Below are 14,510 nucleotides of genomic sequence, written 5' to 3'. Positions count from 1 at the left end.
CTCCAGCTCCACCTCCTCTTCTGGTCCCCGAATGTGGCCACCCCTCGAGGCTCAGTCTCCACAGCTCACTCTACAGGCCGCCCAGGCCTTCTCAAAGCTCGCACTTTAGCTACATCAGTCGTTATCTCGCTCCGCCTCTGGGCCTCTCCGCCCAGACATCACACCTTTGAAGCTTCGTATGTCTGCGGCAGAGAAGCACCTTCTCTTCCAGCCGCTCACCCCGGACTGTACGTCTACATTCTCCGACTCACCCTGCTTCAAACCTCAGAGTCTCCTTTGACTCTTCCTTCTCCCGCTCCCCCACGTCGAAGCGGCCCACCCTGCCAGCCTCTGACCCAGCACGGTCCTCCCTCCACTAATCCAGCCCTACGGCACTGCCACACTGCTCCTCCCTGCGTGCCCGTTTCACCCCCTTACTGCTCTGCTCCAGTCCCATTAAATGCTCCCTGTTCCCTAACGGCTAAACCCTGACACTCAAAGCCCTCCATAATCTGACCCAATCTGTCCTTCCTACCTCATCTCCTACTTCTCTCACCAACCCTCCGCTCCAACTGTACCATGCTAACCCACTGCTTCCGACACGTCCTGTGTTATCCCCACCTCTACACGGTTGCACATCCCGTCCCTCCTCCCTGGCCCACCCCATCTCTCTCACCTACCAGTCACCCTTCCTTCAGGTTAATCCCACTCCCTTCACCAACCGGCCCCCGCTTCGTTCATTTCTGAAGCACCTGTCTCTACCATTTCCTTGACCCTCTATCATTGATCCCAGTTGCTCACATGAGATACATTCCTGTTCCCAATCCCCATGTCCCCCCTCCAAACGTATAAATACTGAGCACCCACAGTGGGCCAGACGCTCTGCTAAGCATCAGTTACAATGAAGTGGGAGGGGAGACAAAAGTTCTGGGAGTGCCTCACGGGACTCAGGGGCAGGCCTAAGGGGTTAGTAATGATTAAAGAATTATATTCAACAAATGTGCCCTTTAGACCGTGTTACATTCTATAAAGGAAAATACTGAGTGCTAGGAAAGCACATAACAGGGAGAAAAGGCCCTCAGTAAGTTGTTCAGGGAAGGCTCTGGAGAAGGAGAGAGAAGTTCTTCTTTGGGTATCCTGCCTTCTCTCTCTACATGTCCCAAGCTCCTGGACACAGGCCCTGCCTCATTTGCCCTCTTTTTAGTTTTAGCACATTGCATAACAGGTGAAGGAGCCCATGAGTGACTCTGGTAGAGGAAGGGGAGGATTCTGGAGCAGAAAAGCACCTCATCTAGAAACTGAGCCAGAGTGGGAACACGCTGGGAGACAGCCCTGGGTTCAAATCCCAGCCCTGCCACTCATAAGCTCTGAGCACATTACTTGGACCTCTCTGTTCCTCATCTAGGAACCAGGACTAACCATCTCCCTCACGAGTGGCCATGAAGGCTACGTGTGAGTATACACAGAAAGCCCTACGCAGGCCTAGTGCGTGGAAGCACCCAATAAACGGCTGCCGCCATCGTTACCGTTATTTATGTTACTATTACAGGACTCAAAGGCAGGAAGCGAGCTTTGCCAACTGTGTGTCAGGTCACCAAATAGGGGCCAACTCCCTACTAAGACTTCTGAGTCTGCTTCTTCTATGGTCTACAGCAGAGATGAGCCCAGAAGGGTTTCCCCTGAAAGCACGAAGGCTCTTGCCAGTCTGTGGAACTATCCCAATTTGCTCTGCTTGAGGTCTGGTTTCTTGCTCTGACTGACCTTAGGCTGTAAGGCCCCAGGAATCTGAGGCAAAAGAGAGGCTAAGGCCAAAGGTCATCATGGCCACTTCCTAGTTTGGCTGGCACTTATCTATAAATGGAAACACAAAAGAAAGCTTCATCTTTCCAAGTCTGGCATCCCTCCTCTCCTTCCGGCCGTCTCCATCTATCCTCTTCAGACTGGGGGCAAGAGGGCAGTACAGGGTGCACCAGGCAGGAGAGTAGCCCGCCAAACATGTCCAAGTCCTAATTCTCGGAACCTGTGAATGTCAAGTTAATAGCAAAGAGAAATTAAGGCAGCAGATAGGATTAAAGCTGCCGTTCACCTGACTGTAAAACAAGGGGATTTTCCTGGGTTATCTATGTGAGCCCTGCGATTACATGTAAACATGGAAGAGGGGGCAGAAGTCTATGTGACAATGAGAAGATAGGAGAAAGACTCAACAGGCCACCGGTGACTTCAAAGATGGAAAAAGAGCCACGAGCCAAGAAATGTGAGCACCCCCTAGAAGCTGGAAAAGGCACTAAGATGGAATTTCCCCTAGAGCTTCCAGAAAGGAATTCAGTCCTGCTGAAATCTTAATTTCAGCACAACGAGACCCATTTTGGACTTTTGCCCTCCAGAACTGTAAGATAATAAATCTGTTATTTTAAGCCACTAAGTTTGTGGTCATTTGTTACAGAAACAATAGGAACCCACATACAGAGCTAATGCAAATAAATATAAATATACTGTTCTCTCCCTGGGGCTTCAGGACTTCAGACGTAGTGCCCAGAATCAGCGTGGGGGCAGCCATGCTACCACCTTTTACACAATAAGCTTTAATAAAAGGATGCTTAAAATACTTTTTAAAAACCACTGGTGCAGTAGAAAGCCTGGGGTCAGACAGAGCTTGATCCTGTTCACCAGCCAAGTGATCCTTCCATATTCTCCTTAACCCCCTGGGGCTCAGGTCCTCATCCATCAAAATCAGGATGCCTACCTCACAGGGTTGTCATGAAAATTAAATGGGGCAACGGGAATGACAGAGCTCGGCCCAGAGGAAGCAGTCAGTAAACAGCTACTCTTCCAGCCTCCGTCCTTCTACAAAGTCTTCCCTATGGGGCGCCTGGGTGGCTCAGTTGGTTGAGCATCAGACTTCAGCTGAGGTCATGATCTCACAACTCTTGAGTTCGAGCCCCACAGTGGGCTCTGTGCTGACAGCCTAGAGCCTGGAGCCTGGGGCCTGGAGCCTGCTTCAGATTCTGTGTCTCCCTCTCTCTCTGCCCCTCCCCCGCTCATTCTCTGTCTCACTCTGCTTCTTGAAAATAAACATTTAAAAAAAACTTTTTTTTTTTTTTAAATAATTAGGCACAATCACAGAATATCCTATGTCATTCCTCTCCCCTTAAAGGGATCAAGAGGAGCACAATCCCACCTCCCTCAATCCACCCAAGCAGGCAGAGTCAGGTTGGGGTTCCATTCACTCATTCAGCAAATCTTTACCACATGGACAGGTCTGAGGCAGTGAGCAGAACGGACTGGTCTCCACCTTCATGGAGCTTACATGCTAGCAGAAGAGATGTTCATCAAATGCCAAGCAAATACACTGTCCCATCAGGGAGAGCTACGAGGGAGAGATGCGTGGACTGCAAGTGACAGGTTGCAGGGTGGAAGTGATCTAGCCAGGAGGTCAGAGGCTTTGTAGAAAACAAGTGAGCTGAAGAACGATTAAGCATTGACATTAAACATTAATCGGAAGAACGATTAAACATTAACTTGATGACAGAGGGAAGAGAATTCCAAACAGAGATATAACAACAGAAAGGCCTGATGGTGGAAGGGAGGGAGGCCCAAATAAAAGAAGGCCAGCATGGCTGAGGAGCAGAGAAAATGGGGAAGCAAGGAAAGCAGGGGTGGGGGGTGGGGATGACTCTCCGATTCAACTGGATGGGTAATACATTCTATTCGCCAAAACAGGAAGCACTGGAAGAGGGCCACACCAGGAATGGGGAGGTCACGAGGTCAATTTTGGACATGTGGGGTTTAGGGTACCTTTGGGGCATCCAAGCAGAGCCATGACCTGGGCATTTGGATATACAGGATATGTTAAGTCTGGAGTTTATAGGTAACCTCTGCACTAGAGGTGTAAACATGGCGGTCACGTGTGAACAAGAAGTAACTGAAGCAGGGATGGGGCCTGGGTGAGACCACCCACAAGAGAGAGAGAGAGAGACAGAGAGACAGAGAAAAGGGGCCTCTGACAAACACTTAACACCCAAGAGCTGGAAGGTGACTATAAAGGCGGTTGGAAGGAGCACTCCGAGAATTAAGGAGTTATGTTATCTAAGTGTGCAGAGAGTACCCAGGAGGAAGAAGCGGTCAACATCATCTAACATAAGACTCCTTAAGATGCCACCTGACTGATGGGACCCTGCCTGCCCAGCTGGGTGACCATACTGGCAAGGCCTGCTGTCCAAGAGGTGAGGCCTATTAGATATTCTCCTTGAGGGCCCTGGGAAGTGACCCAGATATTAGAGGCTCAACTACTAACGGCTTCCTAGGAAAAAACAAACAGAAGAGCAGAGACCCATTACCTCCAATGTCCTGGCCTCAGGAACTGGCTCAAACCGGAGTACAGAAAAGAGCGGATACTGGCCTGGACACCTCCTCTGTCCCAAGGCTGGTTAAATATGTATAGCTTTAGAACTAGGGCAATACCTGAGACCTGACACTGGGGTGCAGGGCAGAGGGGCTCCTCCTCTCCTGCAGGTCCCCAGGTGGCCAGGCGCCTGGACTGGGGCCTCCAGCTACAGCAGAGCACCGTTTTCCAGCCCGTCTGCCCCCAGTCCTGAACCCACTCACCTGGTAAGATTCCTGGACCTTGTACTCCGTCTGCCTCCTTTTCCTGCTCGTCCGCCCGCTCTGAGTTCTCAACCACCTGATCCAACTCCTCACTCAGCTAAAGGGGGGAGACAAAGAGAGCAAACCAGTCAGCCACATCAGCCTTGCTGAGGAGGACTAGAATGAGAAAGCAGAAGCGTCCTCTCACTTAACTGTCTCTCTCTCTTTCTCTCTCTCACACACACAATCACATGATGGAGGGGGTGTTATACCAATTCTACAGATTAGGACACTGAAGCTCGGAAAACTCACGTTAACTTCCCGTATGTTCGTTTCCTAGGGCTGCCCTATCAAAGCACCACAAACTGGGTGCCTTAAGAATTAACAGAAGTTTATCCCCGCACAGTTCTGGAAACTAGAAATCTGAAATCAAGGCGTTGGCAAGGTTGGTTCCTTCTGAGGGCTGTGAGGAAGAATCTTTTCCATAGTCTCCTAGCTTCTGGTAATGGCCAAGCCTTGGTGTTCCTTGGCCTATAGAGGCCTCTCCTCTCCAAGCTCTGCCTCCATCTTCATATAGAGTTTGGGAAGTGCATCTCTGTGCTGTCTCCACAAGGTCAGCTACTTATAAGGACACCATATTGGATTAGGGCCCACCCTACTCCAGTATGACCTCATCTTCACTAATTACATCTGCAATGACCCTACTTCCAAATAAGGACACTCTCTGAGGTACTAGGGGTTAGCACTCCCCACACATCTTTTTGGAGGGACACAATTCAACCACAACACTTTCCTTGGCCATAGAGCCAGAAGTCAAATCCAAGTTGGTCTAGTTCCAAAACCGATGATCTTAACGGCTTCCCAGAGGAGGAGGAAACACAGCTAAGAGTCTGCTGACAGAAGGAAACAGTGAAGTTGGTGTCAGAGCTCTCCAGGACACTGGCTCAAGTCCACCGACTCAGGCTGCGAATGGCAGGAAAAAAAATGGGGAAGGTGGTCCATCCCAGAAACAGATATTGATCAGCAGCCTGACAACAGGCAGCTTCAACCTCACCTCATCAGTGCTCTCACCTGTCAAATGGGGGAAATGAGCCACCGAGAAGGGCAGGCAGAGGATACAGTAACAAACAATTCTTCATAGGACTGAGGAGGAGGGGAAGAGAGATGAAGACCAGAGTTTAAAGGACCTAACATTGAATTGGGAGGGAAGGGAAAGGGATTGCTTTCCTAAATATTTTCTTAGGCTCACAGTGTCAACACTTAAGGTCTCAAACGTTTTAATTAAAAATTAATATCCAAGAAACTTGAGTTAAAATAAAACTCTTATGTATCTATTGTTCTTCCATCTCCTCCCCTCTTTTTAAAAATTTTTTTCTGATGGGGGGTGAGGGGCAGAGATAGAGAGGGAGAGAGAGAATCACAAACAGACTCCACACTGTCAGTGCACAGCCCAACACGGGGCTCAAACCCGTGAACCATGAGATCATGACCCAAGCCAAAGTTGGACACCTAACCAACCGAGCCACCCAGGTGCCCCTAATTTTATTAAGTGATCTCTATCCCCAAGGAGGAGCATGAACTCACAAGCCTGATATTGAAAATCGCATGATCTACCAACTAAGCCAGCCATGGACCTTCATCTCCTTTTTCATGCTTCCACTCCTGCCCATTAGAGTCAGGTAAAATCTCCAGTGTAAAGTCCTCCAAGCCCACAAGAAAAGAAAACCAACAAGTAGGAGAGGGCTGGGAGGCTGGAGAAGACACCATGACATACAGGTAGTGGGGACACATATCAAGAGATCACCAGAGCCCTCGCTGGCCAAAGAGAAAGAAGGATGTTAGTCTGAGAAGGCCCAAAGTTCTTTGATCCAAGCCTCACCCAGGTTCAGCCTAACCCAGATAGCAACACGCTCCCAACCCAGCGCCCTTCCGGACTACCTGCAGCCCCATCCCCAAAGCCAAAATCTCCCTTCAGCAAAGAAACCCAACTCAGAGCTAGCTAGACTCCTAACTCAAAGGTCCACTCCCAGAACCACCCAGGCAAGAGAGTTGGGCCACCCTCCGGGAGGCCTCCTTCCAAAGAAGGCAAGAGACAGGGACTTCAAAACGAGCCACTGAAGAAGGTAAAGGGAAGGGCCCTTCCAGTGTCTTCCATCTTGGGGGTGCCCTCAAATAGAAAGTGACTTTACCTTTGGCCTTGCCAAGTAACTGTCTGCATTTTAATAAACGTTTCAGGAGCCCTACTAGGAAAGGCGATACTGCAGGTTACATATGGATGGTGAGGGACATGGTCCTACAAATCAGGACCCCAAAGCTCCCTAGAAGCAGGAGCCACCCCCGTCCTGTGAACAAGAACTATCATCCACTGAGAGGTCCCTCCCTGCCAAGCACTGACCTAAGCACCTTCCATATACCAACTCGTTGAACCCTCACAACCCTGTGAAATAGGAACTATCATTACCTTCCTTTGCAGAGGAAGAAACCTGAGGCTCAGAGAAGTGACTTGACAAATGGCCAGAAGCAAAGCAGGAGAGGAACATGGGCTCCCCAACTTCAAAACAGTATTTACGCACTATGCTCTACTCCCTGTGAATCTGAAAGCTTTCAGAGGAAAGACACAACTCATTCCTCTGGATTCCTTCACAGGCTAGGGCATGGAATCTAGGGGCCACAGAATCCCAACACAGGTCAAAATCCATCTGGCTCCTTTGGATAAAGGAGATTGTGGGGAGAAAGATAGAAATGTGTCCCAAAGTCAGATTCCAGACCAGGTCCTACACTAAAAAAATAGCAAGCCTTAGGCAAATCTCATCTGCCTCCAACTCAGGTGGAGGATCCCCTTCCACTGTAGGGCTAAGCCATCTGCTTTTATATTATTTATATAATCCACACAGTATCATTTACAAAGAGAGGAATGTACACCAATGTTGGTCAGTATTGATCAACACAGCAGGAAGTACATATGAGAAGGACAGGCAGAATGCTAGACTGATCTGGGAAGTCAGTCTCCATGGAACATGAGGGACTTAAGATCCCTCCTTGAATAAGGGAGGGGATTTTGACCAATGGGGACTGAGAAGAAGTTAAAGAAAAAGAAATGGTGTGAGAATGCGCATAGGGACAGGAAAGTCGGAGCACGTTTTTAAAGAATGAATTTCCAGTGTGATCAGAACACAGATAGGTGAGATGAGAAGTCAGGGATGCTGAGCTGTGCAGCGCTTCCGAAGCTTCTAAGAAATTTGGACTGTTCAGGGTAGATCAAGGGCAGCACCAGGTGTTTGTAAAAAGGAATGTTCTGGGATCAAGGCAGGGCCTCAAAGCAAATCTGCACAGCCTAGGGGACACCAAAGGGAGAGATGGTAACACAGCATCTCACTCAGGTGGTCAGAGCAGACACAGAACACAAACCTGAGGACTGAAGATGTGTAACTGAACCTACAAATGAGGGGACGACCGTGCGGGGTGGGGGAAGGGGGGATGATCACCAGAGATGACCAGAGTGTAAGACCTAAGAGGAGGAGGAGGAGGAGGAGGAGGAGGAGGAGGAGGAGGAGGAGGAGAGCAGTTTACTAGTTCGAGTAAGTCAGGAGGACTCAGGAAGCCTGAGGAAAAGCTGAAACCGCCTGTAGCTCGGACAAACAAGAAAGAGACAAAGAGCTGGAAAAGTGATAGTTAAAGTAGTGGGAGGAGGTGAGAGTGAAAGGAAAACGGAGCGCGGCGAGCAACAGCTAGATAGGCGAAAGCACCTTTTCAAAGTTAGGCGGCCACCGAACAAGCTGTAATTATCCCTGTCATGTACCACGAAGCCCTGGGCTTGCAGAGGGGCTAATGCTCCCAGCGCATCTGTTCCAGCCGGGAGGAGGGCGCCGTGCCTCCACTTGCAAAGAACAGCCGAGGTCAAGTGCGGCCGGCGCGCTGCTGCCTGGGTCGGACGCCGTTTCAATCATTCACCTGCTGGTTACAGCTCACGGCTCGGGGGCCCCGGCTCCATCCCGCGCCGGCAGCATCCGGAGGAGGCTCTGCGCCCCGCTTCCTTCCTGCTCCGAGGCTCCTCCGCACGCGGGGACCCCTCCCCCGCCGCACTCCTCGGAAAGCTCACTCGACCTGCCCGGACGCCCCCCCCCCCCCCCACCTCCGCCGCCCAGACCGCGGGACCCCGCTCCTGCGCCCCGCGGGAAACTTTACTTCCGCCCCCACTGCTTTATACCTCCTGGTAGGATGTGGAGAGCTCCTGCCGGATCATGGCACTGACCCGAGCTAAGCCACACCTGACACCGCCACAGCGCGGGAGAAGCCGCGGGGCAAGCACCGCGTCCACGGCGCCTGAAGCAGCCGGCTCTGCCAGGCGAAACCGGTTCGGAGGTGCGGCCCCGAGACCAGGCGGGGCGGAACTTGGCGCATGCGCCTCCCCCCCACCCCGCCCGCCTCTGGAGACCCCGAAAGGTTGCTGGGAAATGTAGTTCTGGGCGGGGGGCCCCCCTCTCAGCAACTTTGGAGCTGAGAAGCCTGCGCGTTACCCAGACCAGGCGTTAGACGCACGTGCTCGCTTCCTGTCTCACTTCCTCTGTTTGTGGGAGGAGGAGGGTCGGAGAAAAGGAGTAGAAAGTGGAATGAGGGGTAATTAAGTCCAACGAGTGAGGGAGCCTCATCTATAACTCCAAGAGGCAGTCTGGTGGTTTATAACCATTAATAAATGTCTGCAGAGCACTTTGTATGTTACAAAGCGCTTTCACTCGTATAATGCCATGATCCTGCAAGGAACCCTGTAAGCAGGACATTTTTCTTCCTGTTTTACGGATGAAGAAACAGGTACCTTGTTTCGGACAGGATTTGGGGACGGGAGTAATGAAGTGAAGATTATTTGATCCAGGATCAGAGTACAGAATCCAAGTGCTTTCCATTATTCCTAGGGTAGACACTTGGGAGTCGAGACTTCTCGGTTCTTGTCCTGGCTCTGCCCCTCTCCGACAGGTCTTGTAATACAAACCTCTTCTCTTTGCCTTAGAATGCAACGCCTAAACCCTGCCCTGCTAACAGTGCCTTAATGAGAGCCTAAATAGATCATGTAGCAAAACCCAAAGTTGCTGTTCACCACAGCAGAAGCCTCTTTGTCCTGAGTGTGGTGGAGAATACGGCGTTTGCCCTGTAGCAGGGTGGATCTGAGGACCACATCTTCCCCTCCTCCTACTGCCTGAACTGCTATTCTGTGTGGCCGCCCTGGGCTGATTGGTGGTGAGGCAAATAGAGGTTGCTTATGCCTCCGTGAATGCTGCTCTGTGTCCCGGGCAGCTGCAGATCTGCAACCGCCTGCACGCAGGCCACTCAATGCCTCTTCCCTCTTCAGTGTCAACCACAGTAGCACCAACCACATCAAAGTACCCTGGACCTCCAGAGTGTTAGTAGTGGGAGGAGGCCCTCTCACCTCTTCTGACCACCCTCCCCTATCCTGGGTTCCCTGGTCTTGCATCTTCAAATGGGACGATATATGTAATACCTTACACATGGTAGGTACTCAACAATGTTCAATTTATGAATGGAATGCTTATTCCAGCTATTTCATTTAACAGTTGCTTGCAAATGCAAATAACTACAAACAACTTGTTAAATTCCTAACTATTAATGCAAGGGTGGCTGATAGAACGAGTCATACCATCATAGAATTTTAGAGCTGGAAGGAACCAGAAAAATCTAGTCCAGACCTATCATCCCTCTCTACTCTTTGTTGCTATGACCAAACCGGGAAATTACAGATTCCCACATTTGAAGGAGATGCTAATATAATATTTAACACGGTTTAACAAATACAGTGCTGGGCACTGGAATACAGAAATAAATGGGGTACTCCAAGATCCTTGCCCTTCTGGCTCCTTCTGCTAGAATGGAGAAGCCATGAACACATAGATAGAATTTTCTGGACTAGTAGTCCCCAAGTCCTCTCCTCCCATTCTCTCATGAGCACACACGGATCAGACTTTCATCGCCTCCACTCCACCGAAATATGCTTGTCAAGGCCACAATTGACCTCAGAGGTGTCAAATAAGATGACCATTTCTTCATCCTCTTTTTTCCTCATTTTTTTTTTTCTGGTGAGGTTTTGTTTGTTTGTTTTCGTATAGTTGTAACGCAGCGTTACATCATTTTTTAGCTGTTCACCATAGTGATTCAAGAAGTTTATAGGTCATGCCATCTCACCACAAATGTAGCTACCTTCTGTCACCATACAATGCTATTACAGTGTCATTGACTATATTCCCTTTGCTGTACTCTTATTCCTGTGACTTATTCATTCTGGAACTGTATCTCCCATTCGCCTTTCCCCATTTTGTCCATCTCCTCTAGCAACCATCAGTTTCTTCTCTGTATATACAGGTCTGGTTCTGCCATTTGTCTGTTTATTCCTTTGTTTTGTCAGCTTCATCCTCAGCCTCAGCTGACCCTCTCCTCCCTATCTACTTTCCTCCCCTGGCTTCCAGCACCCCACCTGTTCCCACTCTGCCTCCCACTTCACTCGCTGCTCCTTCTCAGCCTCCTTTGCTTATTTCTTCTCATCCCCTCAACTCTCCAGGATGGCATTCCCAAGCTCGGTCTCTGATCGCCCTTCAACTCACTCCCCAGGGGGCTAGAGAAGTGGGCTCCTCTCCAGTCTCATGCTCTGAATTACCATCTATATCCTAAGGATTTCTGTTTGAGTTGAACTGTGTCCTTCAAAAAGATACGTCAAAGTCCTAACCCCTGGTACCTCAGAATGGGACCTCATCTGGAAATAGGTTGTTGCAGATGTATTAGTTAAGGTGAGGTCATACGAAGTAAGGTGATGCCTCGTCTATTATGACTTGTGTCCTTGCAAAAAAATGGAAGACGGTGTGAAGATAGACACACAGGGAGGATGCCCTGTTGTGGCAGAAACGGAGAGCACAGTGACGTAGCTGCCAACCAAGGTGGCTTTAATCATTTGCCTGTAAGCAGCAGGTGAAAAAAATTTCACATAAGGCAGAGACTGCCTCTTGGCTGGGTTTCCAGTGGATTTGGTCAAGAGGAGGTACCTCTGGGAGATTGGAGAGGGTCAGGGCAAGGGAGAAGCCAGAGTTTTTCTTTCCCTTGTTCGCTGCTCCTGGCAGCTTCCCTTCCATGGTTCCAGCCCCTGATGCAAAGGCTTCTTGTGTTTCTAGCTTCAGCCAGGTGACCGAGGCCCCCAGACTCTAATACCACCACCTCTTCCCTTCTAAGGGTAGGTTGTTGTTAATCTCCTGCTGTTTCTAATCTTCAGATCACCTCAGGGTTTCTTCCCAGCCTCTTCCATCCCCTGTGTAACCAGCTTTCTTATTACAGTCATTCTGTTTCATTTAGAATAATTTGTATTCTCCTCGAAGGTGACTGATTCATTTGGGAAAAAAAGAATCTGGGTTCAAGTAGGGAAAGGCAATCAGAGGAATATCTGGAAAAATCCAAGGGTGTATGAGCATGCTATGAAATCATACAATTATACACAGCGGTCTCAGGGAGGGGAAGCTGGATTGGATCAGTAGAAGTTACATGGAGTATCTTTTGGCTCAAAGAAGTCACTAACAAATAGAACTGTAGAGAGAGAAAGGGCCCAAGCAGAGAAGCAGCACACTCTATGCCAGAGATGTTATTAAGGAACATGATGCACCAGGAAGGGGATGATACTCTATTCAAGGGCTTAAAAGGGCCTCTTCTAACCTGGAGATCCTGTGACAGTGTAACAGATACTGAGCGCCACAGCTTACACAGACTTTCACATCCATTCTCATTTTTAGTTTCAACACTATTCTATCAAGGAAGCAGGCTGGTATATTACATGCGTAAATTGAGATTCAGAGGGTTTGTGATGGATCCCGTTCAGGTAGCTCTATACTAGAAGCTCCTGTTGAATAAGTAAATGTATGAAAACTTGGTGCCGTCCCTGAGGGAAGGTGCAGCCTGATGGTCAGGGGAAGACTCTGGGAGGGGGCCTGGGTTTGAATCTTGGCTCAGCCACCCATCTGTGGCCTTGGGCAAGGTATTTAAGGTCTCTGCACTTCAGTTTCATCGTCTGTAAAATGGGTGACACTTCTTACTTCATAGAGTGAGGATTAAATGAGCAAACACTAGTAAAAGTGCTGAGTCAGCACTTGGCACGCTAAGCCCTTCTTTGGTTTCCTTTGCCAGTTCTCCCACCCACAAAATGTTGGTGGGGCCCAAAAACTCAGTCCTTGGTCCTCTCCACCTTCCTATCCACCTGCATGTCCTTGATGATCCAACCCATTCTGTGGCTTTATTTATTTTTTTAAGCTCATTTATTTTAGGGAGAGAGAGAGAGAGAGAGAGAGAGAGAAGGAGAGCGCAAGCAGGGAAGGGGCAGCAAGAGAGACAGGAAGAGAGAGAGAGAATCCCAGGCAGGCTCTACCATGTCAGTGCAGAGCCCGACATTGGCCTCCGTCTCATGAACCGTGAGATCATGACCTGAGCCAAAATCAAGAGTCTGACGTATAGCTGACCGAACCACCCAGGCGCCCCTTCTGTGGCTTTAAATACAACCTATATATATGCCAGTGATTCCATGATTCATATCTTTAGCCTGGAGCACTTTCTTAAAATCCAGACTTATGGCCGACTGTCAATTTGCTACTTCTACTTAGATGTCTGTGTGTCCTCAGACTGAACAAGCCTGATCTCGAGCTTCTCCTCCTGCACCCGCTCTTCTCACCATCTCTCCTTATCCCTGAAAGTGGCAGCTGCATCCTTCCAGTTACCAAGGCCAGAACCCGCGGGGTCATCCTTGACTCTGTTCTGTCTCTCAGACCCCTTGTCTCCTCTCATATGTCAGCAAATCCTGTCAGCCTCACCTTCAAACCACATCTGCGACCCACTCACTTCTCACCACCTCCCCCGCCAGCACTCTGGCGCAAGCCGCTGTCACCTCTGGCCCGGTCACCGGATTACTGCGGCGGCTTCCTGTTCTCAACACAACAGCAGTCATTCCACTAACATCCTAACTCATCCCTGTGCTCCATTCGCTCAGCGTGGAAGCCAACATCCTTTAAAAATAAGCTGGGGGTGCTTGGGTGGCTCAGTCGGTTAAGCATTCCGACTTCGCCTCAGGTCATGATCTCGCAGTTTGTGGGTTTGAGCCCCGCGTCAGGCTCTGTGCTGACAGCTCAGAGACTGGAGCCTGCTTCGGATTCTGTGTCTCCCTCTCTCTCTGTGCCCCTCCTCCACTCGAGCTCTGTCTCTCTGTCTCTCTCAAAGTAAACAAATAAGCTGTAAGGCCCCACAAAACCTGCCCCCCACCTCCATCCCCTTTACTCTTTGACCTCCCAGACCTTATCTCCTTCACCTCTTCCATCCCACTGTTTCTCCAACAAGCAGGGCACTCTCCTTCCTCAACATTTATGCACCTGCCTTTCCCTCTGCAGGGAAGGCCCTCCCCCCTTAGCTACCTCCCTCACTTCCTATAGATGTTTATACAAATACCACCTTCTCAGTGGGGCCTTCCCTGGTCAGCCTATTTAAAATTGTAGTCCCCAGGGCAACCTGGGTGGCACAGTCAGTTAAGCAGCCGACTTTGGCTCAGGTCACCCATCTCGTGGTCCCTGAGTTCAAGCCCTGCATCAGGCTCTGTGCTGACAGTGCGACACCTGCTTACGATTCTTTCTCTCTCTCTCTCTCTCTGCCCTTCCTCCCTGCTTGTGCTCTCTCAAAATAAATAAACTTAAAACTAAATAAATACAATACAATTGCATCCCCCAATGCTCCCCATCCCTTTGCTCTGCTTTACTTTCCTCCCTAGTATTCACCATCTAATATACAACGTATGTATTTTATTCTTGTCTATTTTGCCTACAGAATGTAAGTTCCACGTGGGTTGTGGATCTCTCCTGTTCAGCAGTGTGTTCCCAGTGAGCTGGTACGTGGAGGCCCTCAGTAAGGATTTGATGAATAAATTA

The 14,510-nt window shown here is 49.6% G+C and overlaps 1 protein-coding gene across 6 annotated transcripts in view; it reads right to left on the bottom strand.

Moving 5' to 3' along the window:
* The window catches only part of PACC1 (proton activated chloride channel 1), a 168,448-nt gene that overhangs the window by 25,775 nt on the left and 128,163 nt on the right, over positions 1-14,510 (bottom strand). Inside the window, exons 1-2 of one of the 6 annotated variants that reach the window (XM_058700210.1) lie at positions 8,771-8,954; positions 4,585-4,681 (exon numbers count right to left, since the gene is read on the bottom strand). In XM_058700210.1, coding sequence (XP_058556193.1) covers positions 4,585-4,681; positions 8,771-8,806 — 133 coding nt within the window. In that variant the 5' untranslated portion in view covers positions 8,807-8,954. Of the gene's footprint in view, positions 1-4,584; positions 4,682-4,875; positions 5,174-8,514; positions 8,533-8,770; positions 8,955-14,510 lie in introns of those variants that run through there. The other 5 variants (XM_058700206.1, XM_058700209.1, XM_058700207.1 and 2 more) reach the window with 5 other exon arrangements.

Source organism: Neofelis nebulosa, chromosome 15 (genome assembly GCF_028018385.1).
Source record: "Neofelis nebulosa isolate mNeoNeb1 chromosome 15, mNeoNeb1.pri, whole genome shotgun sequence".
Classification (NCBI taxonomy): Eukaryota; Metazoa; Chordata; class Mammalia; order Carnivora; family Felidae; genus Neofelis; species Neofelis nebulosa.
Note: the sequence above shows the minus strand (reverse complement) of the source record. Positions and strands in the feature narration are given on the sequence as shown.